The following is a 27,224-nucleotide window of genomic DNA, read 5'->3' as shown; positions in this document are numbered from 1 at the left end:
AGGCTTACAGAAGACAACCTGCAATATTATAAATTACTGACTGATGTGCACATGAGAAATATTGAGGTACCTGTTGATGCAATTATGTGTGTGGAGAGTAACTGTGAGAATGTAAGTCATAATAATGACCTATGTGCAATGTATGATAGAATTGTGAAAGGTTTAGTTGATGGAAGTGAACCATTAAGAAGTAAAGTGTTGATACAACGTACTGCAAGACCAGGGTGGAAGGACTATGTCCATGATGTTCATATGGAGGCAAGAGATGCATTTGGAAGATGGGTCTTAGCGGGCAAACCTAGAAATGGCCCAGTCTTTGAGCACAAGGTACAGTCTAATGCTAGGTTCAAATATGCTGTGCGTTTTATAAAAAGAAATGAGCAGGCTCTGCGGGCGAACTCTATGGAACTCTATGAGAAAATTACAAACTAATAATGTTTATGAGTTCTGGAAGGAGGTGAAAGTGGTTAACAACAGCAAAATGCCACTGCCTTCTAGTATTGATGGCATTACTGAAGAAGGAAATATTGCAGAGCTATGGAGGAGACACTATAGGAACATTTTTAACTGTGTGAAGAGTGATGTGTTCAACTTGGGTGAGATACCTCACAGTGATGGTGTAGTCATCAGGCCGGAGGAAGTATCTTATGCTATTGACAAACTTAAGATGAATAAAGCATGTGGGCAGGATAGAATAACAGCAGAACATCTGAAATATGCTAGTCAACATATTTCAGTTTTACTTTCTTTATGCTTTACTGGGTTAATGAAGCATGGCATACTTCCTGGATCCATGTTATCTGTGTTGTTGGTACCTGTAGTTAAAAATAAGAGTGGTAAACTAACTAGTATAGATAACTATAGACCCATTGCACTTGCAAGTATACTATCTAAGGTACTAGAAGGGATCCTTATGGATAGGCTTGCAGAATACATAGCATCGACAGATAATCAATTTGGTTTTAAGAACAAGCATGGAACCGATCTGTGTATTTATGCACTTAAAGAAATTGTCCATAGGTACAGATCACGCAATAGTACAGTCTTCATGTGTTTCCTGGATGCGTCAAAGGCTTTTGATCGTATCAATCATGGGAAACTATTTGGTAAACTATATGAGCGTGGTGTCCCCTTATACCTAATCAGGATACTGCAGTTTTGGTACTCTCACCAAACTATGCAAGTCAGGTGGGGGATGAGTTTGTCAACACCCTTCTATGTTTCCAATGGAGTGCGGCAGGGCGGAATTCTGTCTCCGCTGCTGTTCAATCTGTACATGGATAATTTATCTAGGGAGCTAAAGTGCTGTAGAACTGGTTGCTTGGTGGGGGAGAGTCTCATTAATCATATGCTTTATGCTGATGATTTGGTGGTACTGTCTCCTTCCAGTGCTGGCCTGCAGCAACTTATCAGAATATGCTCTCAATATGGACTAATGTTTGATATAAAATTTAACTCCAAGAAGAGTGTGGTACTGATTGCCAGAACTAAGGAGGATATGAAGTGTGTATATCCCTCTTTCTCATTGACTGGTGAACCATTAGAGGTTGTAAAGAAAGTTAAATATCTGGGGCATGTGATAAGAGATGATCTCTGTGATGATGATGATGTGCAGCGTCAGTGTGGAAAACTGTATGGGCAGGCAAACATGCTGGCACGCAAATTTCACATGTGCACACCTGATGTTAAAATCTCACTCTTCAAAACTTATTGCACTCCACTGTATACTGCCCACCTGTGGTGTAACTTTAGTGAGTCGAAAATGAAAAAACTTCAAGTGGCTTATAATGATGCACTAAGAATTGTGCTTAAAATTCCTAGGTGGAGTAGTGCCAGTGTAATGTTTGTGTCTAACAATGTGCCCACTTTTAATGCTGTTTTAAGAAATTGTATGTATAGATTTATGTGCAGACTGACAGAGTCTAAGAATTTCATCATTGTGTCCATAGTTGATGTTTCTAAGAGTGATACAAGGTACACATCTTGCTTTTGGAAATATTGGACCCGAAGTCTGTATATGTTTTAGAAATGACTCCTGATGTGCTCATTTTTAACTTTTTTTTTTTGTATTATTGTGTGTATTGTGTTGTCTTTATGGACCTATGTGTCTTAAATAAAAGTTGATAAATGTAACAGAAACTCCAGCATAATCTGAATATTTTTAATAGTTCATAGCGGATAACTATGGTTACATTCTTGCACCTCACAGATCGTCTCCTGCTTTTCTGACAATGGCAAGCAGGTAAGACAAATATTTGTTTTGGAAAAGTTGCAACTACATCAACATCACAAGAAATAAACCTTTGTTTAAAAAAAGGATAGCACTTATGTACACTTCTTTTATTTTATTGTAAAATCGAACAATTCTGAAGCAGAGCTTACACTCTATCTGTCATGGTTGAGTGTACTCCAACAAGACAAGATTCCTCCGTGTATTTATACTCCCTGTTTGGTTTGGTTCTGTTCTTTGTCTGGTGTCATGTTAGTGGGTTTATTTGCTTTTTTTCCCTGTGTTTCCTTTGCGAGTGTGATTTGTAATTCTCTTATGTGCTGCGCTTCTTTGCACAGCCACACGTGACAATATTATAAAAGTTTTTATACATGTGTCAAAAGATTTCAAAAGAGTAATATTTGATACACTGAAACAAAACAAAATTATACATCTAAAAATGATTCATGCAACACAACAGAAAGCGTTATCAAATTGATGAAAAAAAGAATAATTATATATATATATATATATATATATATATATATATATATATATATATATATATATATATATATATATATATATATATATATATATATATATATACATACACACACACACACACACACACACACACACACACACATTAAAGTGATGCTCTCTTCATGTAATCTATTTACTTCCTAGTTATGAATTGTGAATTTAACCATCCATCATCCGATCAGCTGCATCGTGGCAGTTATCAAACAAAAGTTTGTAGTCCGTTCCTCCAGCCTTCACAAAAGCAGACACTGTCTTGCTCCCACGAAAATCTTTTGTCTCAACAATCTGTCCAGTAAAAAAAAAGAAGCTTAGCAATGACCAAATTGAACCTCTAAATATAAATGAAATTGCTAAGAGAGTGCATCAAGTAGACTATATTCCTATCTTTTATCAGTAAGTTGCACTCATATCACAGTTCCAGAATTACTTGCCTTCCAGTTATTGCTCATATGACGGGCTGCCACAACAACAGTCTGGGATGAGATGCCGTAGCCATCTCCTTTATGGACCAGCCATTTAGTGCCATCTTCTAGAGTGACTCTAAAAGCAGAACCAGCAGAAGACATGAATAATATTCAACTTCTGCTTTTCTCAATATATATAAGTGTATGCATGATGCATATACCATCCAATAATAAAATAAAAATAATAACATCTCAAAACTGTTGATTATTTCTTGATTTTACCTGACTCCAGAATGGCTGAGTTTGCCTACTTGGATAGACATCCCCTCCAAAGGTCTGGTCATCCTCTCTGCCTTGAAAACTTTGGAGTTGTAAAGTTTCCTCAGATCTGACATTTTGGAAAGGTCGTAATTGTAAGAATTTCCTTTCCCTGAAGATTTAATGTGAAGAAAAAAAGATTGTTCATGGCAGAAAAACCTTAATCCACATTCTTGTTTTTTTATTTAAATGAAATAAAATTGAACTATAGAGAAGGTTCAGACAGTGTAGTAAAAGTAATGCTATGCAAAATGGAAATGAACAAGATTTGTAAATGTACCATTGCCCCATGAGGATTCAGCCACCATGGCCAACATGGCCAAGAAGAGCAGTCCCAGTGCCGTCTTGAAGGACATCATGGTTCACAGCAAACTGAAGCTTGGTAGAAACTTTGTTATCAGATCAAGTTTTATACTTTTTTGACTCTGTGATCCTCCCTTTACTAAAAGCTCTCTCACTGACGTCATCACTGCTGATGTCATCTGAACAAACATGCCTTGTGCTTTGGGAAAGAGCAGGATTGCACAATGTTAGTTTGAAAATTTATTGGTTGTTCCGGCAAATAGAAAGTGGGAAAAGCCAGAATTGCACAACTAAACTTAAACAACAACAACAAAAACAGCTGAAGAGCAAAAGTAAAACCAAGATTTAAAATGTAAACTGAGATCTATATCCTATTTATTTTGATAGACATTTCAGAAACATAAAAACGGATAGTTCACCCAAAAATAAATATGCTGTCATCATTTACTCACCGTCAAGTTGTTCCAGACCTGTATGAATTTATTTCTTCTGCTGAACACAAAAGAAGATATTTTGAGGAGTGTGTAACAAAACAGTTTATGGACCCCATTGACTTCCATAGTATGGAAAAAGATCCCTATGGTATGGAAGTCAATAGGGTCCCACTTGAGTGCAAGTAAATTATGACAGCATTTTCATTTTTGGGTGAACTATGCCTTGCTTGAACCAACCCAATCTCTCTTAGATGAATTACAACATTGCAACATAGCAACAAAAACCAGCAAATGATTGCTCATGCTAGACAGTGTGGTTTAGTATTTCATGAAATGGCTTAACTCATAAGATTTTCACAATAACACCTAGAAGTTCAACAACAACAACAACAACAACAACAACAACAACAACAACAACAACAACAACAACAACAACAACAGTGTTCTGTGGATGATACCTTGATTTGGCAAGGCTTAGAGGAAAGGGGCCCATGTGCTATGCAGTTGAGCATGTTTCTGTTTCTGTTACAGCCACAGTCAAGTCAAACCCACTGTCTTAAGAATCATGGCTTTTTATAAAATCAGGAGTCACTGATGACACTCATTTATATTTACAGAGCTGCACATTAAACTGTTATTAAAGCAAATAGTGTGCCACATAACCACAGGATAAATGTCAGTGTCACACAGAAAATTTAGATGGAGGCTTGCCTCATATGACACCCTGAAAGAGGCGTATATCAAATGTATCTCCACACACTCTGTGACCATTTTGCACATCAATTGTACAGTTTTCTCCCCTAATCGTCGCTTAAAATGAGCAAGTTGGAATGGATGGGACGCTTGAAAAACATGGTGAAGAAGAGTCCTTTATATTCAAATTTCATTATCGGCTTTGTGATGCTGGGACTTGAGCAACTTGTGGAGATAGACTTTGCATGCCCTTGCAATCCAAAGCTGAACCTGCTGTTCTCAATGGCGTATTTTGTAGTTCCCGCTCTTTTCTCCTTCGCACTTTTGTTTTATATTCAGAGCTCACAAATCAGCAATTATTCAAGTTGTTTGCACTGCGCTTTAGCTTGTCTTACTCCGGCCATTCTCTGGATCATGCTACTGTTCTTTGATGGACAATACTTTGCCTGTGCAAAGACTTCATGGGAAGGAATTACGGTTCACACGGATATAACTGCTTCAACAACATGGTGTCAGCCTTTAATCGAACGTGACAACACCACCGAGAAGCAAATTACATTTTTTAGCTATCGAAATAACTCTCAGGTGAGCATGATGGTGAAATCAAGATGCTGTTACAATTATGTTGTATTTGATCAATCTATATTTGAGTTGATTATTACCTGGCCTCAAGTTTTCATGCACTCTTTTAAACATGAATGTACTTCTTCAGCTTGTGGGACTGTGCATACTGCTCCTGATTTCACTGCCTCTGATGTGGATGGGCATTAGGAGGTGGTACTACACACCAACAAGAACCAAAGAACTTGAAAATGAACAAATAGAAATGGAGGATTTGAGCCCATCACCCCCTCCTGACACTGTCTCTACAATTGGTGATCACAGAGATGAATTTTAAATAAAACAGCACAGGACAAAAATTGCTTTATTGATGTAAAATGTAATTTGGTGTTGCTGCAACAGAAAACAAAAAACGTTGTGTTAATAACTTCTGAAGAAGTAAACCATATGTTGCCTTTTTCTAATGAAACTGTGTCAAATGGCATCATTTACCTTCAGCTGTAATGTAGAGTAACAAGCCACTTCCTGTCGTTTACAGCAAGGACGGTTTACTTTGTTTTTGAATTACTTCCACTTTGGATGGCATACTCAGTGTTTATAAGAGTCTGCAAATGTCTTTCTATGTCAATGAAAAAAAGAAGAAAAGAAAAAAACTTTCTACATCATATCCACTGAGAACCACAGCAAAAATAGGGCAATTTTTGAAAGTGTGACTTCTAATGCAAAACACATATCCTACCTCTAGTCAAACACATCCAACATTTTACAGTTTATTAATGAATAAATAGCTGCTTTAAATATGTGACGTGTAGTAGCTGCAAAATATTCAGGAGATCACAGGAACAACATATGAGAAACTCATAAATCATAAACAAGAACCGACAAGGGACTGAACATAGCAGGGAGAATAAATACAAGGCGAACATAATGAAAATCAAGTAACCATAGAAACAAACAAGGACATAATCAGTAACCCAGGAAACTTGAAACAACTTTTTTGTGTTATTTTTATTTTTAACAAGGCCTTTTATATGTAAGAATATAATTTTCCATTGCAAAATCTGTCAAATTGTAGTATTATGGCACTCATTTATATTCATTATTTCATGCATATTCATTATTTAGAGGGGCTGCTTGAAAGTTTGTAATCGGTTCGTAAGCTTTTGAACAGGTTGATTTTTATAAATTCAGCTATTTTCTGTCTTATGGACTATATGCTGTTACGGAATTATGTGTAATTCTGTTTATTTATATATTTATGTTTATGCTTTTGTCGTTGTTGTTTGTTTGCTTTGTTGTGCTTTCGTAGGACTTCCAGTTGCGGTAAGGTCCACCTCTTCCTGTGGGGATTGGACCGTAGTAATTGATGAGGGTTTAAAATACACTAAAAAATATTTTCATACACTCTAAAAAATGCTGGATTAAAAACAACCCAGGTTGGGTTGAAAATGGACAAACCCAGAAATTGGGTTGTTTGATTGGACCCATTCAAACAACCCAGTTTCTGGGTTTGTCCATTTTCAACCCAACCTGGGTTGTTTTGAACCCAGCATTTTTTAGAGTGTAGATTCTGAAATTCACAAACTTTCAAGCAGCAATGTAAGTGCCTCCAAAGTTTCAATAGAGGATGATGAAAGCTGAGATGTATCTGTCCAGCTCTAAATAAAGCTTTTTTTTTCAGATCTTGCAAAAAAAAAAAAAAAAAGGTTTCTTACTGCTTAATGTTCACAAATCATGTTTAAATTGTAACAAAGACAGGGAGAAATCTTCTTGACATCAAAAAAGTTAAGAAACAACATCCTGTCTTTCAGTGCAACATGCAAAACTGCTCACACCCATGCACTGATAGTTATCTTTCATGCTTCTGGCTTGTCTTGCAAGTTTGTTAAATACCATAAATAAGAAATTTACTTTGCAACTGATTTCTGTCACTTATTGCTTAATTTTAAGGTACGGCGGGTTAGAACCTTCCTGCACCAAAAATAACCTTTTGTACAATGTAAAGGTTCTTTGAATAGTAAAGGTTCTTCATGGAACCACATGCCAAAAAATAATTTAAGAACCTTAAGCATTAAACTCCTTAGCTCTAGGACCATTTTATTTGGCCTCCCCACATTTAAAAGCTTCCCATTCTCACAGTCAGTGGTCTAAATACACAATTTTGTTGTCATTTTACCAAATTTCTAACCAAACAATCAAAAAGCACCTCTTTTTGTGGGGGTTATTACAGCTCAAACAACACATACTCAAATGTTTCACTTTTTGCAGTTTTGTGTAACTTCAAATAAATTCCTGTTAAATGAAATCAAAACTGTGAATTTAGACCACTGTATGTGGTTATGGGTTATTGTAGTATTATGGCACTTATTTATATTTAGTGTTTTTATGTATATTCATTATTTATATACAGTGCTGCTTGAAAGTTTGTGAACCCTTGCAGAATCTGTAATCAGCTCATAAACTTTTGAACAGGGTAATTTTTATAAATTCAGCTATTTTTTGTCTTGTGGATTATATGCAAACATCGTAAAATGTCTTCTCCAGGACATCACTAAATAAAAAATAACATATTTTTGTATTTCATTAAAATTATTCACATTTTCACAGATTCTGCAAGTTCACAAACTTTCAAGCAGCAATGTAAGTGCCCCCAAAGTGTCTCTTTCAGAGATTGAAACCTCTCTATCGCAACCACATCTCAGACTTACTCAAGAGACACTTGAAGGATGTGCAAGGTGTGATTTTCACTTGCATTAAATGCACAAAAGTCAGCCAGCAATCACTTTCAGTTCTAGTCTGTACACCTCCTGACTGTATCAACAATGAGCAAGAAATGGGTAGCAGAGCTGACAAACCAGCTGAAGAAAAATCCTCTTTGTCAAAATACAATTATTGGCTTTTTAATGGTGGGACTTGAGAAACTCATGGAGGTAGATTTTGCTTGCCCTTGTGATACAAAAAAATTAAAAAACCAGATGTTTTCTGCAGCATATTTTGTGATTCCGGCTCTGTTTTCCAGCGCACTCATGTTTTATATTCAAGGAGCACAAAGACCACAATGCAACCAAAAGATTGTGCAATCTATTGTGTCCTGCATCATTCCAGCGGTTGTTTGGATTATGCTGCTGCTCTTTGATGGACAATACTATGCCTGTGCAAAAACCTCATGGGAAGGACTGACAGTTCACGCCGATATATCCGCTTCAACAACGTGGTGTCAGCCTTTTAGCAATCCCGACAACATCACTGAAAAGCAAATTGCATTTTTTGAATTTCGATATACTTCTCAGGTGAGTGAATCATTCAATTCTGTTTGATGTAGATGAAGATTAAATTCATTAAATCAAATGGTATAACACAAATTTTTTACTTCAGATGATTGGACTGGGCATTCTAGGTGTGAGCTCTGTGATTCTGTTTGCCATTGGATGTAAGAGGTGCTGCTTCTCAGAAAAAAACAAAGACCCTAAAGCTGTTGACCAGGAAATGGTGGATACTGGGAAACATTCAACATCCCCCCCTGAACAATCTTCATTAATAGAGGATGAAAGCAGGGTTGTAACTGCTTAGCTCTAAATAAAGCAACTTTTTTTAGATCTTACAACAAAAAATTAATTCTTACTGCTTAATGTTCACATTTAATGTTCACAAACCTCATGTTTAAAATGTAACAAAGAAAGGGAAAACATCAAGAAGGGTGAGAAACCACATCCTGTCTAGTGCAACATGCATCATCATCAATGCTCACACCCATGCACTGATAGTTATTTTTCATGCTTTTGGCTTGTGTACTTTGTCTTATAAATATGTTAAATAAATAAAAAATACACTTTGCAACTGATTTCTGTCACTTATTTCTTAATTTTAGAAACCTTTCTGCGCCACAAACAACCTTTTGTGCAATTAAGTTTCTTTGGTGGATAAACGGTTGTCTTTCAAACTCCCTCTGCACGCAATTGGATAGTGTGTGCAGAGGGAGTTTGAAAGACAACCTTGACAGATTAAACAGATTAAACAGATTCATTTTTTAAAAAGTTGACAGATTAAACTTTCGCCGTATTCGGTCGGCAAAACTCAGAACACATCTTCCCTTCTTAAGAATGACTTCAGTGCCGCTCTTTGTTCTTTTCTCAGAGAAAAGCTTAACTCCAAGTCTTCCAGAGTTGCGGTCAAAGCTGATTCAAAAGGCCGCCATTCGCCAGCTTCTGTGTTTACTAGAAGGAAACAAGCGCAACTCTGCCGTCATCATGTTAAGACTCTATACACAATGTGATTGGCCCGACCAGTGTTTGGCTTTTACAGCTCAGAAGTGTATTGAGAGTTGCTAGACGATACTCGCGGCAGATTATATTTGCTGCCGCTAGGGTGCGTCTAGATTTCTAGGCTAGGCAGGAGACTGATCTTTAATCAAATAACAGAAATAAAGACATTATTTACCACTTAACCAGCACCCCCACAAGCCAAAAATTACCTACCCAAAATTAAAAGGCTGCAGCTGAACCATTTGGTCTACAGGCATAATATCCTAGTCAATCCTGGTTTGAAATCAGACATTTGACAATAGAATCTTGTTTGAAATCTTTGAATCAAGATTGTATCAATGCACAGATCCGGGGAAGGGTAGAGAAATAAATTCTGCAGCATTTAAGGTGTCAAAGAGCACAGTGGCCTCCGTCATCCATAAATGGAAGAAGTTTGACTCTTCCTAGAGCTGGCCGCCTGACCAAACTGTGCGATCAGGGGAGAAGGGTCTTAGTCAGGGAGGGGATCAAGAACCCAATGGTCATTCTGACAGATCTCCAGCATTTCTCTGTGGAGAAAGGAGAATTTTCCAGAAGAACAACCATCTATGCAACATTCCACCAATCAGGCCTGTATGGCTGTAGTGGCCAGACGGAAAAGTCCTCAGTAAAAGGCCACCTGGAGTTTGCTAAAAGGCACCTGAGGGTGCTGACTCTCAGACCACAAGAAACAAAATTCTCTGGTCTAGTGAAACTCTTTGGCCTAAATAGCAAGCAGCATGTCTGGAGGATACTATGCACTGCTCATCACCTGGCCGATACCATCCCTACTAACAGTGAAGTATGATGGTGGAAGCATCATGCTGTGGGGAAGTTTTTCAGCGGCAGGAACTGGGAGACTAGTCAGGATCGAGGAAAAGATGAATTTAGCAATGTACAGAGACATCCTTGATGAAAACCTGCTCCAGAGCACTCTGGACCTCAGACTGGGGCAAAGGTTCATCTTCCAGAAGGACAAAGATCCTAAGCACACATCCAAGATAACAAAGGAATTGCTACGAGACAACTCTATGAATGTCCTTGAGTGGCCCAGCCAAAGGCCAGAGTAAACCCGGAAAGTCTAGATGAAAAAACGGTTGTCCGAGGAAGGTAGATTGGACAGATGCAGAAAAAGAGTTAAACATTTGATGGATGGCTCAGAACAGACAAAGTTTGAGTGGGAAGAACCTGAGATTGAGGAGTCATATTCTGTCATACCCAGTGAATTAGGCGAGCTTCAGAAAGAGGATGCTTCCTTATCTGAATGCTCCAGGGAAATTAGCAAAGATGCAACTGTGAGTTCATTGTATGGTGAGATGTTTATGATAAACAAGGTCTTCTTTACAGACAGATGAAGAGAAGGGTTCACAGTTAGTGGTACCCAAAGCTCAGTGCAGAAAGGTGTTAGAGCTCGGCCCTTTAACCCCTGGTCAATGCTGCTTATGTAGTGCAGTTTGCACAGGTCAGGTTATGTTTTACTGATATAGATAGCTTTGACCGTATGTTTTGTGCAGTTTACATTCTGTTGCATCTAAGTTTTTGTTAGGTGTTTTTTTAGGTCTTCTACTATCACCCTGCACCGTAATAAAACCACTGTTAACCATGACCACTGTAAATTGTTTCCTCTGTCAATTGGAGCCTCCAACCGCAAGGGGTTGTAAGTGGTGCCAAAGGTGCTTAAAAAAGTATCGAGCAAAGTGAATATTTATGTACACTTAATTTTTTCTTTTTTTTTCATTTTTAATAAATTTGCAAAGATTTCAAACAAACTTTTCACAATGTCATTATGGTTTACATCAATAAACAAAATTTAGTCAGCAAGCACTTTTGTTTTTAATCTGTATCGAATGAAATCAGTATTATTGTGTCGTAGGGCTCACTCAAACAAATAGGGAAATTTTTACTACATTTACATTTACATTTTACATTTATGCATTTAGCAGACGCTTTTATCCAAAGCGACTTACAACTCAGGAGAACAGGAAGCGATCCGTCAAGAAGAGGCAACGAAACACAAAAAGTGCCCTAAATACCAAGATTTGTACACTGCTCAGAGTAGCAAAGACCAGAAAAGGAAAGAAGAAAGGAGAAATAGAGGGGGAAAGTTTTTTTTTTTTTTTTTAATTATTATTTTTTTAATTAAAGGGTTACTTCAGCGATTAGCATATGGCTTTGTATCAGTAGAAACCCTGGAGAATATTCAAATTATTGTGCTTTCCCCCCTCATATCTCCCTGAGACGAGAGATTTATGCATTTTATTTCTGGAAAAATTCCTCCTATGATGCAAAATGACGATTTTTGCATCATAGGAGGAATGCTTGCCCAAAGGCTAAAGACTACAGCCAGCAGAGGGAGCTATTTCCGCATGTTTTGAATCTGCGCATTGGGGGATGGGAGATTACACTCAGCTGGCAGGGAGAGCTCAGCTTGCAGACAGGATCATTTAAACGGAGCTATGGTGAGCAATGTAAGTCTTTTAACTTCTCAAATTCATTTCTATGAAAGTTAAGCTTGCAAAGGCATGAACTGAAACGCATGCCAGACTGAACTGGCGTTGTGAATGTATGCCGCGAATGTAGTCGCGATTACCTCAGCTCTCATCACTCGTGCAGTTAGTGCTCAGGGCTGTGATACTCGCGCGGTGACTCACTCATTATATTGAACAGACACGTTCAGTTTTTAATTATAGTGTCTTCTCTAACTCAGTCACAGTAATGAAGTTGGTGGTGTTGGGAATGGCCTCACAGGGCAGCGAAGCATTCTGGGAATTGTAGTCTTTCATCCCCATGGGACAAAAATACATTTTCTGTCTTTTCTCAGTCTAGAAGGCACCAAATTCAAAAATAATTTCACATTTCTACTACATTGATGACCCAGTTTAAATACAGATTCATCTTCCCAGCGCTGAAGTACCCCTTTAATGTAAGATTAAGTGCTCACGGAAGAGATGAGTTTTTACCTGTCTTTTGAATGAAGGGAGTGATTCTGTTGTGCGTATGGAGGACGGAAGATCGTTCCACCAACCGGGAACAATGAAAGAAAAAGTTCTAGAGAGGGATTTCATGCCTCTCTGTGATGGTACCCCAAGCCTTCGCTCATTAGTTCAGCGAAGGCTTCTGGTTGGTGTGTAGACTCGTAGGAGTGAGTCAAAGAATACGGGTGCTGCGCTTGTGGAAGATCCATGAGCGAGAGTCAGGGCTTTGAATTTGATCCGGGCAGCGAGTGGTAGCCAATGCAGACTTGCAAAGAGATGAATAGAGGTGTGACATGAATGAACCATACTTATAGTTCTCTCTACATAATTAGCTAGGACAAAGATTTTTAACACCAAAAAGTATTTTTTTTAAACAATTAATAAAAAGGAAAATAAATACTTCTGTTTTTGTTATTTTAATTGTATAACAGCTTTGCCACATGCTCATAAAACACCACCAAAAGTGCATTTGTTTCTCAGAAATCTTTACAAAATTAACCACGTCATTGTGCATTTTTAAAGTTTTCTATGTGTTATATGAATGGCCCTTTTACCTTACATATTGCCATTCAAGTTTGATAAATGATTACACATTGTAATTAAAATTGCACGTTTGTTACTGTCAGGTTTCATTAATTTATTTTAAACATTGGTCCTTTTTTTTGTGTGTGTGGAAATGTTTTGAAACTTTAGATGTAGAAACAATGACCACTCTCTTAAATGTACATGCAGGATTTTTCCAAAAACCACCAGGCCAGTGTAATACATTTTGTTCAGTTGAGTTCTTACAATATCCCATATGTTTCTAACTATTTGTAAATTGTGAGAAAATTGCTATTTTAACCAAGGAACCCGGATGTCAGTCAGTCGCCTGTCATTTGCGTCATATCTGCATTACCCTCGTTTTCCAAGGTTTTATTTTGCAGAAACGCTTTACTCTTAGCAGTGTGCAACAAGTGTTACAGCAGCCGCTGAGCGAACGCCATAACGTCATGACATCATTTTAAACACACTTAAATGTATCTAATATGATAAACAGATGACCGGAAAAGCGGAAATGATGCCGGCGACTGTGTCCCATCATAATAAAAGTTCCGCTGCTCGCGAGTCATGTGTTGCGTAACAACTGCTCCAGCGGCCTTGCTCAGCTCCCAAAACATTCAGTCATCCTCTGCTTCATAGTACAGTAACATTAATAATCATATTATGTTCCTATCCCGATTCTTTTCCACTGGCTGTGAGGTGAATGACGGTGAGGGACTGCATGTCCCAAGATTCTGAGCTCAAACTTGCCGTCATCAAGCTACACAATTGTTTTGAATAAGAACCCTCTAGCGGATGGAAAAGTTACATAGTGTAGCTTTAAAAGTAATCAAATGGGGGAAAAAAACTAATTTCCTATACCTTTTGCAAATTATGATATTCATGTTTTATTTTAAATAGCCTGTATCATCATATATTTTCTGAATTAAGTGAAGTAATTTGAAATATGCTTACATTTATCAATGCATGCATTTTGTCTCCATGTCTTTGTACACAGGATGAAAAAGGATGATTGTTCATGTGAGTATATACAAGTAAATCACAGTCCTGTCACCAACACTCCATATGTCCTGGGCATCAGTGCATGCTGATGGCTGTCAGAAGGGCTATTTAGAGGACTGGAGTCCACTCCTCCAATAGAGGGCAGGTAGGCATGGTGCAGAATGGGTAACTGTAGAGAGAGCCTGCGCTGAATGCTGTGGGAGCAATGCATCCATTAAAACAAAATTTTCAAAACAAACTTAAGGATGTTGCAGAACATGGCATTCAAATTCCGTGGTAAATTCATGGTAGAAAAAAAAATCCAGTTTTTAAAGGACTAATAGAAACATGAAACCCACTGTTCAGGGGAGTTGATGTCTTCCAGTGGATTCCTGTTGCATTTGGAGCTTTCAGGGAGAGTCAGACATTTTTCCTTGACTGCAAAGACGTAACATTCAGAGATTTTCATAAAAGGCAGGCTTTTATAAAAAGAAATTCAATCTCTTTACAGAGCTACTGGGTATGATATATCAGCTGAAGTTTAAAACAATGTGTTGAATGATGCTAAATCCCTATTTTACAAAATTCCTATTTCACAAAATATTTTCACAACAAATGGTCAATGAAATAGCTTCTTATGGGGGTTCATAAATTTCTGGATGGTAAAGTAAACATTACACTGAATGCTGGTTTGTAGGTTTTGACAAACTTAAATGTATCTTATCTAATAATTCAGGTTATAGATTCAAATTGTTGAGTTTAATGATACAGTGAACACAGCTAGTGGAAGATATTTGATGTCTTCTTCAACTTATTAACTTCTTTTCATGCAGATTATTTTTTTGTGTGTGTGTTCAATAATAGTTCATATAACTAGTTATCACAAAAGTGCCTTAAAGGGATAGTTCACCCAAAAATTACAATTCTGACATCATTTACTCAGCCACAAGTTGTTCCAAACCTGTATGAATTTATTTTTTGGCGGAACACAAAGGAATATATTTTGAAGAATGCTGGTAACCAAAAAGTTGATGGGTCCCATTGACTTCCATAGCATTTTCTTACTATGAAAGTCAATGGGTTTCTTTGGTGTTTATCCGAAGAAAGAGAGTCATACAGGTTTGAGCAACTTGAGGCCAAATAAATAAGACCTAAATCAGAATTTTCACTTTTAGATGAATTATCCCTTTAAACCATCAGCCAATAAAGACTGTGCTTGCTGCATCTGCAAACATATTCTATACCTGCTTTGTGCACAAAACTTCTGATGATGACATTCTCCATAACGTAAGGACTAAGTTCATTAAGTTGTCTGGTCAAATCCTCCAGCTCAGAATCCAGCTGCAGAAAATCACAAGTTTGTTTTATTTGGTTGGATTGACATTTGCCTTCTCTTCGTGGTTATAAAGTAAGCATCTGCAAAGTTAATAAATGAAAATGCAAAAAGCTTCTCACTTCATTAATGTGCTGTCTGAGGTGTAGATTTTCTGACAGTGGAAAGTCCAAGCTTGTTGAGATGTTCTGCGTCACGTCAGTCACAATGTCAGATGCTCCTGTGTTGTCCTGCTCCATACAGTTCCCCGCGTCATTGTCTTGTCCACTCTCCTTTTGTAATTCGCTATGCCACTGGGTGAGGTGGAACCTCCTTGACAAGAATGCAGGATCAGGACCCATCCTTATGATGATAATCTGTGATATATATGGGTATCAACTATCAGCTGGAGTTTAGAACAATGTGACAAATGACAACTGATGAAATAAAAATAATATATAAATGTCATTAAAAAATAACTGAAGAGAATTTCAGCTAATATGCATCGCATACCTTTGGAAGAAACACCATACACAAAGTGCTGCAGCAGCATGTGATGATCACAAGGGTCACAATGCAGAACTGCACATTTGGCTGATCCTGCCACAGCATGGATGCGCATGTACCAATCAGAATCACGGGGACTGACACAAATACACTGATTCGGATACCCCTGCTGTCATTTACGTCAGGGACGTTCATATGTCGTGTGGTCCAGGCCAGGAAACAGGTACTCAGCTGGATAGGAGAGGGACAAATCATTTCAATTCATTTGTCATCTGTTTCATTATTGCTCTCTAATGAATCACTGTATGACATGTTTTTAATCTAATCTCATACCAGGAGTATCCCCTTATAAACATAGAATGCAGACATCCAGAAACCCATGTATGTGTTTTCACATCGCTCTGAAAAGGGCTGAATGAAAAAATCTTGCCCGTGAGGGTCAGCCTAAAACAAAAAAGAAAAAGCTCTTATCAAAAAAAGAACATGATAAAAGATGCAGACTCTTCCCATTTTGTTCCAAAAAATGTTTGGATTAAATTATTTTAATTGTTTTGGTGTACTTTCTCTTTGAAAAAGCTTGTATTGCTTTAAAGTGACAATGAAATCAAAAATGACAATTCTTATTTTTATGGAATATTGCAATATTTATTATAAATGATTTATCTGTGAACTGCACATCATAATTTTTTTTTAAATTTTAATTAAAAAAACTTCCCTAAATTCTCTTGGCGGGACAAACTGTCACAGCAAAAGCAAACCACAACCATCCAATCAATTCCCGGTGGATGAAATCAAGTCCTGAGATACATTTTTTCTTGTTCAAGAAGCCGTTTCACTCAGATATACATCACAACAGGGAGGAAAAGACTATTACAACTTCCATTTAATTTTGTGTCCAAATTATCTTGACAGACTTTGAAGATGGTTCTGCTTGGTGCTCACCTCTATATGATACTCCTTCACTGTTCTCCTCAAAGGATCCAAAATTTGCAAACAAATTAATAAACCCAGGTCAATCAACAAAAGCAACATAAGCTGGAGAACCGACCCATAATCCTTTGTTGTCTGGGGTAGCCAAAATAAATAAATAAAAGACAGGAGAACATTAATAATTTAAATAAATTATTTTCAAATAATATATAGCCCTTACTTCCTTACTTCAGATAGTAAGTACAAAAAGGACACATTTTGTACCTTTTTTTCTATGCTGTGGTTTTTGAAGAGTGAATTAATTTTCCATGTTTTTGCAAACATGGCTCCAAAAGCTGCTGTAGATCCAATAGTTAGACATGATATTTGTACCTGTGAAAATTGCCACAGATCATTATTATGTAGAATATTTTGTATTTAGACACATAAACCCACAGCAGATCTTAACATAAATATCACCTGGTGTCATTATGTAAAATTCTAACCAAACAACAACTGTAACTATATTCTGAGGACTTACAGAGCAAGAAACTTCAAATACGCCATCAGAAACATATGACCCATCCAATCCCATGAAGAAAATGGAAGAATAAGACAACACAGCGCCAAGAATAATCAAAGAGTTCATAAAAGGTCTTGACATGCTTATGGCCCTGTGAATGACAAAAGAATACAGTTATAAAACAATGGTTTCAAATAAATGCTTTTAGCACGGTTGAATGAATGACTAAATACACATTCACAATCATTAACCAAACACATGACTTACCAATGATTGTGGTGTTTCACACTGAAGACTAGGAGACTGCACGCTGTGAAAATTCCTAAGAAAGTTAGAAATGCCACAATACCGTAGAGTAATATACTGATGCGTTTCCTCTGAGGGTATATATGGGTTCGGTCCTTTGTGGGTTTATCCCCTGAGAAGACAAATGCATGTGAGTATATGACTGAAATTTCATCAACAAACTTTTTTAAGTCAGAGTCCTATATATCTGCAGTATACACAACATCTATTTCTCATCAATCCCGCTAAAATACATATCAAACTCCATATTTTCTTTTTCAGTCTTACTTTGAAATCTGATTGGACTGATGGACTCTAGTTCGTCTGTAATGGCACTATATTTTTCAATATCGACAGCTTTTCCATCTACGGAGAATAATAAAATAATTAAGAAAAATAAAATTAAAATAAAACATTGGGAAGACAGCGAAGCCTCAAATAAATTGATCTGTACCTTGATACTGTGCAAACTTCACACTGGTCACTCTTTCACCTTTTTGGAACATAATGCGACCCTGAAAAACAATTTTTAGCAATATTAAATGTGTAATAAAAACAACAAAAGGACAACAGAAACCTGAATATGGGTCAAGGCATAACTGGATCTAATAAGTATTCAATTAAAACATTCAAAATATATTTGAATGCCTCTTCATTGTCAAACAAGACAAAGTTATTAGTAACTGTTAAAAGCCTGAAATTCCTTAAAAATGCTTGCATAATACTTAATACTTAAAAATTTTAGTTATATAAAAATTAAGCAGTGAAATTGTTTTGTTTTAAAATATCATTAATACTTTCATAGAGAAATTTACATGTATCATCAGACATCTGTATTTGTCACTTACCCATATTTGATGATGTGACAGACAGACAGACAGACAGACAGACAGACAGACAGACAGATAGACAGACAGATAGATAGATAGATAGATAGATAGATAGATAGATAGATAGATAGATAGATAGATAGATAGATAGATAGATAGATAGATAGATAGATAGATAGATAGATAGATAGATAGATAGATAGATAGATAGATAGATAGAATTTTGAAACTTTTTGTACTCACAGTTACACCAAAGAAGTTGATGTTGTCCATGGCCTCCAGAATCATTTGCCCCACTTCTTGGTCAGTGACAGTAAAGTTGCGATGGATGCTGTATTTCTCTCTGAACCTCACAGTCTCCATGACTCTTGTTAAAACTTTGGCAATTACCCATGTACCATCATAAGCAAAGCCATGAAACTTGCTTGCACCCAGGCCCTTCAGCTGTCGCCTTTCATCATACTCCTTCTCGTATTCCTGGGGTGTCTGAGTAGAACCAGTTTAGATATGGAAGACAAACAAAACAATCTCTATAAAACTGCCCAACAACTACTCATTGACTCAAACAAAGATGATTAAAGCAGTTAAATGCAAACATACCCTACCAGAGATCCCTCTGATGTGTCTGGAGCTAAGAGTCTCAATATCTGCACTGATGGATCCCTCTATGGCAGTCAGTATGTTTTTAGCTGTGCAGTTGGTAGAGTCAGTGTTAGTCCACCAGCTGTCTTGAGTCCAGTCAGGCAGAATCCACTGGTACTTTTGGCCATACATGTTAAGATTATAAACCTGTGACACAATGGTATGTTTAGGTATAAATAAAATTCTGACTGGTAAATCTTGGAATTCAGCAGTCAGAGATTTCCTAATATTTGTTATCATTCATGGCAACACGATATCTGCTCATAACCAGCTGCTAATCTACTGCTAATGTCAGTTTAAGTGGTGATAGTAAAGTTAAACAAGCAAGGAAAGTCAAGAGTGGTACTACTGTTGACATTAGTGATTCGCGGGGATGGGTCTCTGATGGTATTCGCAGATTGGCTGTTGAGTTATGGGGGGGTAATTTGTGGTAGTATGCGTAATGTGAACAAGTAGGCATGTGCCGATATCAATTTTTCATGTTGCGATTAATTGCTGAAGCTTTTATAACGGTATACGATATTATCACAATATTGAAATAAGTTAGCTGCAGTATTTGTCTTGTTTCTATATGCTGATTCATTTGCAAATTGTGATGGACTATTTTTCTTAATAGAAAATTAATTTTCTTGTCATTTGCCAATATCATTTCCTCTCTCAAGACCCATAAAAGGCCCTAAAGACGTTGTTACAAAGACCATCTCACTACAGTGGTTCTACAATCATTTTATGAAGCGACGAGAATTGTTTTTCGGCACAAAAAAAACTAAATAAAAATGTATATAGTGATGGGCCGATTTCAAACCAAAGCTTCGAAACTGTTATGAATCAGTGTATCGATTCATGATTTGGATCACCAAAGTCACGTGATGGATCGATACACTGATTAATAATGGTTCGAAGCTTTGTTTTGAAATCTGCCCATCACTATATAAGTCGTTATTTGTTTTTTTTGTGCATAAAACTATTCTTGTCGCTTCATAAAATGATTGTAGAACCACTACAGTGTACAGTGTGTATACTGTATGAGATGGGCTTTGTAACTACATCTTTAGTCCCATTTATGGGTCTTGAGAGAGGAAATGACATTGGTGTCAATGAAGGCCTTTCTGAGCCATCGGATTTCAACAAAAATGCGTGTTCCGAAGATGAACGGAGGTCTTACCGGTGTCATACGACATGAGGGTAAGTAATTAATGACAGAATTTTCCTTTTTGGGTGAACTACCCTTTAATTACAGGATGATGGAAATCGAAGTACTAAAACTCGTTTCTGGGTTTTGGCCTACAAGAATTGTCATCCCTATAGCCCTCTATAATCTAAAAACCTGTTTTATATGGAACCTTTTAATTTCACAAAAGGTTCTATATGGTAGAAAACTATAAAGAAGCTTTTGTGTGATTGAAAGATTCCATAAATGTGAAAGATTCTTTGTGAAACCATCAATGCCTTTAAAGAACCCATTTTTAGAATGTATGGCGGTGATATACTTACACAGCAGAAGACTTTAGCAGCTAAGCTCACATCAAAATGAGCAATCACTATTCTCACATCATTGTCCTGTAAAGAAAAAGCTTGATAAATGTCTATAATTTAATATACATTATGGAATGTGATTTGTGTATTAAAAACTAATTATTTGTAGCTTTCATGCAACATTGTAGCAATGCACTCTGGTAGATAAGTCTTGAGCAAAGTTAATAGTTTATTTACAAGATATGTGTGAGGAAACCAGACCCTCAAATACTGTACATACCTTTAGTTTTTTCACACAATCGCAGGGGACTTCAGAGAAGCTCTCCTCCTCTGCTAGATGGATGTTAGCCACTTCCAGATGTCTGCTTAAGTCTCTTTGTACCTTTTCAAGGGAATACGAGTTTTCAGTTTTACATTCTATTAACTCCCATATACTGCATTTTGTCCCAGATTAGTAAGTAGTATTACCTCTATGAACGTCTGCTCACGCTGGGTCAATGTACCAACTCTTTTCCATCCATACTGCCTGAGAAACCTCACCAGCGCCACATTAACTGTGCTTTCTGATGGCACAGTACGGAAGAAGTTCGGAAATCTTCTTTTGTTGGCCAGTGAAGGTGCCGTAACCGCAAATGACAGCTGTATAAAACAGAAAGTTGTCTAATTTTTTTAAAAAACAACATCTCTCATGAATGTTATTTAGTTTACCAGTACAAGTGCCATGGAAGTGGCGATATTCCGTCTGAACGATTAATGGAGTACCTGCACCAGGTTCCAGCCCTCCAGTGATTGTGCTAGAATGGACGTCACTGACGAACACACCCCTCCAAAGATCATCATAGGTTTGGGGCCATTGAATATGGTGTCAAAAAATGCTTTGAGTGCTTTGCCATTATCACACTAAAAGCAGAAAGAGTGCAAGAGTAGCATACATTCAATATGATAAGCTAAATGTAGTGTAGGTTTATTTATTATACATTTGTAGTATTACATTTATAGTATTGAGAGATCAGAGGAAAGTCTAGTGGTATCGTGATTACCATGCGGGTTTTAACAACACTACAAATAAATGTCTTTTTGTTTATCTCATTAATAAAGAAACTATTTTATCAGTATATTGCCGGATCACTTTTACTTAGAAAGTGTTTGGGGAATTCAGCAGAAAATGCACTTTTCAAATCCAATTCACATTTGGTTTGTAATATATTTGGTCTATACAATTTAACCATCTAACACAATTGGCAGTCATCTAGTGTCTTTGCTAAGGATCATGGCAGATTAGTAGATAGTGAGTGTGTTTTTCTTTGTAGCTGCAATACCTTAGCTATAGGAGCAAAGGCTAAAACATTAGCAAACAAATAAAAATACAGAGAGACTTTTAATTTAAGTCTCTTTAAAATGTCTTAATTCTGGCATTAGCTTTAGCAAATAGTAGGGCTATTTGCAGGACATTAAAATATTGTAATTGCAGCAGAAATTTATAATTTTTCTTTATATATATATATATATATATATATATATATATATATATATATATATATATATATATATATATATATATATATATATTTTTTTTTTTTTTTTTTTTTTTTTACATGCACTGATACAGCAAAAAAAAATTGCTGAGAGTTTGCCCAAACGTAGAAATTCTGTCATCATTTACTCTCTCTTGTGTTATTCAAAATCTATAACATTTTTTTTCTTCTTTGAAACACAAAAGAAGAAATTGTGAAGATGACGTTTTTGTCCATACAGTGGACATCAGTAATATCGGACCCAAATTACTTTTAATTGTAAGAATAAAAAAACACATTTTCCAAAATATTTCTGTTAGATGTTATACATTTAATTTAAACATATTTAGAATGTAGACTAATTTTTAATTTAGACTTTATAGAAAAAGAATGCAATTTTTTGTTTTGAACGACAAGAGGCCTAATTGATGACAATATTTGAGGTAATTATCAGTAGTTTCTGAAGACTGAGTTACTTTTGGCTTCAGCATCAAAATTAAATGAGAAAAATAAACAAAGTTACCTCGGAGTCTGTGAGGTGAAACTGAAGCTCGTAGTTGCCTAAAGGAGACGGCTGCTCGCTCAAATGATGCAATGCTAGTTCAACAGCAGGAAGCACCTCTGCCGTAATGTTGCCCCTCGCTGGATCTCCGCTGACTGGCATAATCCATAAAACTGGTAGTTTATGTGGCACCAGGCAATAGCACAGATCCCAGAAAGCGAGAATATTCAACAAGTTCCACCAGCATTCCATCCTTCCAGTGAAAATAATTCAGGCCTGTCCTTGGAAAGTAAACATAAATTTACGCTGCCCTGTGTGAGGCCCTGCTTCTTTAAGCATTTTCTAAAGCCTCATCTGTTGTCACCTGCTAGAACTCTAGCGTTTAACCATCCACGGGGATAAAGGGATAATGACTGACTTTGGACATCTGCTGCTACACTAAATCCTCAGAAAGAGGAGGAAACGCCATCACACACATCTCCGAACACACAGGTCTCTTCTAATGCTCACAACTGCCTTTTCCTTAGTTGTTAAAGTTAAAAACAAATAGCACTGGTGTCTTTGAGTCTTTAGGTATAAAACTCTTTAAAACTTGGCAAATATATACTTTTTTTGTATTTGTTAATATTTGAAACACAAAAAATATATATTTTAGAATTTAGAGGCTAACATTAATTGTCTTATATGCTGCTTATATGCTCTGACAGTTAATTGAAAGATTAGATGGGTTCACTCGTCCCGAAATTACATTGTGAACTTCCCTTAATTATTGTATTTTGCTTGTTTTATTCACAATAATGCATAACTGTACTGTAATGACTGACAGAGAGCTCATGTCAATTGTTTGCCACGATCCAGTCCAGGTATTTCTACACTTTAGTGTAGAAAGTTTGGAAGTGTTCAATACCACATTTTTCAGGACCCCATGACACAATGCCCCTCACCTCGTAGGGCTGCCCTTTAGATCCATAGCCCAACATGGGGAGGAACAAAGGACCCCCATTGGGGGGTGTTATCAAATTAATTTTTACTTTTTTTTATTAGTTTTTCTTTTTTACCCAAAAAAACATAACTGGATACTAATAAACACATGGCACATTTATCTTCTTTCAAGCTCCTTATGAAATAACAAGAGAGAAAATACTGTCAAGTTTAAAGGGATCCCCTGTTGAGACTTGTATGGCTTAATATAACATAAATGATGTCTCTTACTGAAATATGTAGTAGAAAACCCATGAAAGATCTACGTTATTTAAAAAATCGATTTTATATTTGGACCATGGGCGGCGCCATTTTGTTTGCGTTCTAGGTTGATGACGTAGAATGGTTGAACTCCTCAATCAGCTGCCGTTACCCGTAGCTATTTTTACCACAACGCAACTCGAAAATTGTTTCAGAGTTAAACAAAACCAATGAATTGCTTTGTAATTGTACTTAAAACACACTCAAACATACATGTGCACACAAACTCTCTCTCACAGACTCACACACACCCCAACAGATTGGCGCGAACACACACACACACACACACAGACACACACACACACACACACACACACACACACACACACACACACACACACACACACACACACACACACACACACACACAAATGTCGTGTTTCCATGTTTTATGGAGACTTTCCATAGGCGTAATGGATTTCATACTGTACAAACTGTACATCCTATCCCCCTACACTTCCCCTGCCCCTGTCCCTAAACCTACCCATCAAAGGAAACATTCTGCATTTTTACTTTCTCAAAAAAACTCCTTCTGTGTGATTTATAAGATGTTTTCCTCATGGGGACCTAAAAATGTCCCCACAAGGACAAGGATTTCGGATATTGGCATCTTTGTGGGGACATTTTGTCCCCATAATGTAGGGATTACCAGGCCACACACACACACACACACACACACACACATACACGCACTGCGTGAGTAACCCTCAATCACTATTCCCTGTGTTGATATCATAGCATAGACTGTTGATATGCAGTAGATTAACTGTAATGCCCAATGTCAGCAGAGGGAAATATCTAGATAGGACGATGGGATAGGGTAACGTGAGGAGAGAGGCAGGATGTTTTGGTGATGGGATTGGTTTGTGCATTAAAGTTTGAGCACAAGCTCAGTGAATTAACCTCAATCTTTAAACTTTCATTTTTAAGACACAATAACATTCCCTACTTTTGTTCACTAATACAACTTGAAGGAGTGAATGAAGACGAGTGCATGAAGTCGGAAAGCTGTTGTGAGTAAATCGGCTGTACACTCGTTATTGCGGTGCATCGTGAGACTGAATGACTGCACTTGAACATGTCCACTATGGTGTCGGACAACACTACAAATGGCCGTCCCTTCAAATAATGCCCTATTTCAGGGTATAGGGGTCGATTTCAGATTCAGCAACTGTCGTGGAGACTGAGCAGCCCAACATCTCGATTGAGACAGAGCAGTCTGTCAGGTGTGTGTGTGCGCCCGCCGATCTGTTTGTGACTTGTGTAGGTGAGTTTGTGTGCACATGTATGTTTGAGTGTGTTTTAAGTACAATTACAAAGCAATTCATTGGTTTTGTTTAACTCTGAAACAATTTTCGAGTTGCGTTGTGGTAAAAATAGCTACGGGTAGCGCCAGCTGATTGAGTAGTGCAACCATTCTACGTCATCAACCTAGAACGCAAACAAAATGGTGCCGCCCATGGTCCAAATATAAAATCGATTTTTTAAAATAACATTTTTCATGGGTTTTCTACTACATATTTCAGTAAGAGACATTGTTTATGTTATATTAAGCCATACAAGTCTCAACACCAGGGGATCCCTCTAACAGTAGCTTATGATGAACAAATCTTAACATATCAAAACTGATACTTCAACTTGTTAACTTGTGTACCTGTATTTTAAGCTCTTTAAACTATCACTGCACCAGTGCCAATAAAGTCATACAGAAATGTGCAACTAGAATACAGAAAAGAAAGAAAGTAAAGCCTACATTATTACGTGTAGAATACTGCAGGATTAAAAGTGGTCCAAAGTTTTTTTCAAAGAAACAGAAAGTCACTTTAGAGCATTCACAACATGTAGGCTACAGGGGCGTCGCATCCGTGGGGGATACACCCACTCTTTTCTCGGTGACAGGTTTCAACCGTTTCAACACCCGCTCTTTTTCTGCAGTTTTTCCGCAGTTTTGCACAAACTGCAGTCGCTCCTCCGTTTCTCTGGCCACTCTGTGGTTTCGCTCGCTGCGGCTGCTTCCCCTCCCTTTACATAAGATATTTTTATAGCTCTTTAAATATGTTGTTGCCTTGTGAAAAGTTTCGGTGCATAGGACGGACCTGTCCGTGGTCGTTCTCCGTGGTTCTGACCAAAGAAGAGCGCTTTGGAATCTCCATTATAGCACCAGGCTGCATAGTCTACCCTATCTCTCTGAGCCAATAGACTGTAAAAGTGGTCAGGAATGTAATATTTCCCCAAAACAAAGTTTAGTTCTCAGCTCGTATAACATAAGCCCGAATATTTGACAATTTTGTTTAATTGTGAACAGAAAAATGTTAAACGTCAACACATTACCGACGATTTTTGTTTGCATCTTTATTAAATAAGCCTATATAGCCTGTACCATGATGGTAGTTTAACCAACTCAGGGTTACAGGATTGGTTTTGAGTTGACAAAACCAAACCATTGTATTAAGGCTTTGTTGGTCCCATGATGCTGATCATCAGATTTCTCTGTCAACTCAGGCTTTGATCCTGAGTTCAGGAGTTTAGCTGTGACATCAGTAGAGAACAGCCAATCACACACTGTGGAACTGAGATTCACTTCTCGCGAGACAAGCAGTGAGATTAATTTCTCTCTTCTGCAGAATATTACATGATTGAAAAATATTAAGAATTTTAAAAAAAATACCCAGCAAGAAGAAAAGCTGTCTATGAAAGAGGACAACTTAAAGAAAAAATAGTATACGTCAATGCAAGTAAAAGTTATGAAGTCAGTTTAGTTAATATAGAGAAAATTGAACATTTCAGTTCAGTAAGCTTCTTTTTTTAATAGTTTTATTTATCGATTTAAAAGCTTATTTATATGACTTTATGTAGGCTATTTATATTAATTTTAACAAAGTGCCTATTAGTGATTGATTAACTAAAATGATAAATGTGTAATTGATTAAGGTTAAGGGTATAATAATTACATAAATTATATCAAAATCATTCAAAATGATTATTTTTATAAATAAGCATTGCTAAAAGCCAGATGCTTTAGTCTTTAAAAAACATTTGCTATGTAGTGACCTTTAATTTGAAGTAAAACAGGGGGAGTGACTTTATTGCATCAGAGGTGTGTCACTTTACTCACAGCTGATTGGCCCAATTTCAGTTTGAGATCTCTTATCTAGAACATAACCTGCCCTGGAGCAGGTTAGCCTTGGAGCGTAAGTTACTATGGCGCTAAAAGCCAAACCACTTTAATGGTATA

The 27,224-nt window shown here is 37.0% G+C and overlaps 2 protein-coding genes across 2 annotated transcripts; both read right to left on the bottom strand.

Moving 5' to 3' along the window:
- Positions 1–2,813: 2,813 nt before the first annotated feature.
- Positions 2,814–3,907, bottom strand: LOC137083671 (uncharacterized). The gene is made up of 4 exons (XM_067449613.1): positions 3,758–3,907; positions 3,442–3,589; positions 3,187–3,295; positions 2,814–3,040 (listed from the first exon to the last, which is right to left on the bottom strand). Exons 1-4 carry the CDS (start codon positions 3,834–3,836, stop codon positions 2,915–2,917), a joined length of 462 nt encoding a protein of 153 aa, XP_067305714.1. The 5' UTR covers positions 3,837–3,907; the 3' UTR covers positions 2,814–2,914.
- Positions 3,908–13,006: 9,099 nt separating this feature from the next.
- On the bottom strand, positions 13,007–23,979 carry LOC137082891 (gamma-aminobutyric acid type B receptor subunit 2). The gene is made up of 19 exons (XM_067448448.1): positions 22,769–23,979; positions 21,494–21,631; positions 21,200–21,370; positions 21,012–21,113; positions 20,750–20,815; positions 19,214–19,402; positions 18,857–19,099; positions 18,238–18,298; positions 18,072–18,149; positions 17,766–17,916; positions 17,517–17,649; positions 17,261–17,368; positions 17,009–17,131; positions 16,400–16,510; positions 16,073–16,297; positions 15,703–15,936; positions 15,492–15,588; positions 14,607–14,685; positions 13,007–14,462 (listed from the first exon to the last, which is right to left on the bottom strand). Exons 1-19 carry the CDS (start codon positions 22,997–22,999, stop codon positions 14,306–14,308), a joined length of 2,697 nt encoding a protein of 898 aa, XP_067304549.1. The 5' UTR covers positions 23,000–23,979; the 3' UTR covers positions 13,007–14,305.
- Between the last annotated feature and the right edge of the window lie 3,245 nt (positions 23,980–27,224).

Source organism: Pseudorasbora parva, chromosome 7 (assembly GCF_024679245.1).
Source record: "Pseudorasbora parva isolate DD20220531a chromosome 7, ASM2467924v1, whole genome shotgun sequence".
NCBI classification, from domain to species: Eukaryota; Metazoa; Chordata; class Actinopteri; order Cypriniformes; family Gobionidae; genus Pseudorasbora; species Pseudorasbora parva.
Note: the sequence above shows the minus strand (reverse complement) of the source record. Positions and strands in the feature narration are given on the sequence as shown.

Excerpts from the sequence above, each read along its gene's own strand:
- LOC137083671 (XM_067449613.1), bottom strand. The coding sequence starts at position 3,836 with ATGATGTCCTTCAAGACGGCACTGGGACTGCTCTTCTTGGCCATGTTG. Across the intron at positions 3,296-3,441 it reads CTCAGCCATTCTGGAGTCAG|AGTCACTCTAGAAGATGGCA; the intron begins GTAAAATCAAGA and ends TTCTGCTTTTAG. Across the intron at positions 3,041-3,186 it reads ATATGAGCAATAACTGGAAG|ATTGTTGAGACAAAAGATTT; the intron begins GCAAGTAATTCT and ends TTTACTGGACAG.
- LOC137082891 (XM_067448448.1), bottom strand. The coding sequence starts at position 22,999 with ATGGAATGCTGGTGGAACTTGTTGAATATTCTCGCTTTCTGGGATCTG. Across the intron at positions 20,816-21,011 it reads ATTGTGTGAAAAAACTAAAG|GACAATGATGTGAGAATAGT; the intron begins GTATGTACAGTA and ends TTTTCTTTACAG. Across the intron at positions 18,299-18,856 it reads TCAACTTCTTTGGTGTAACT|GGTCGCATTATGTTCCAAAA; the intron begins GTGAGTACAAAA and ends ATTGTTTTTCAG.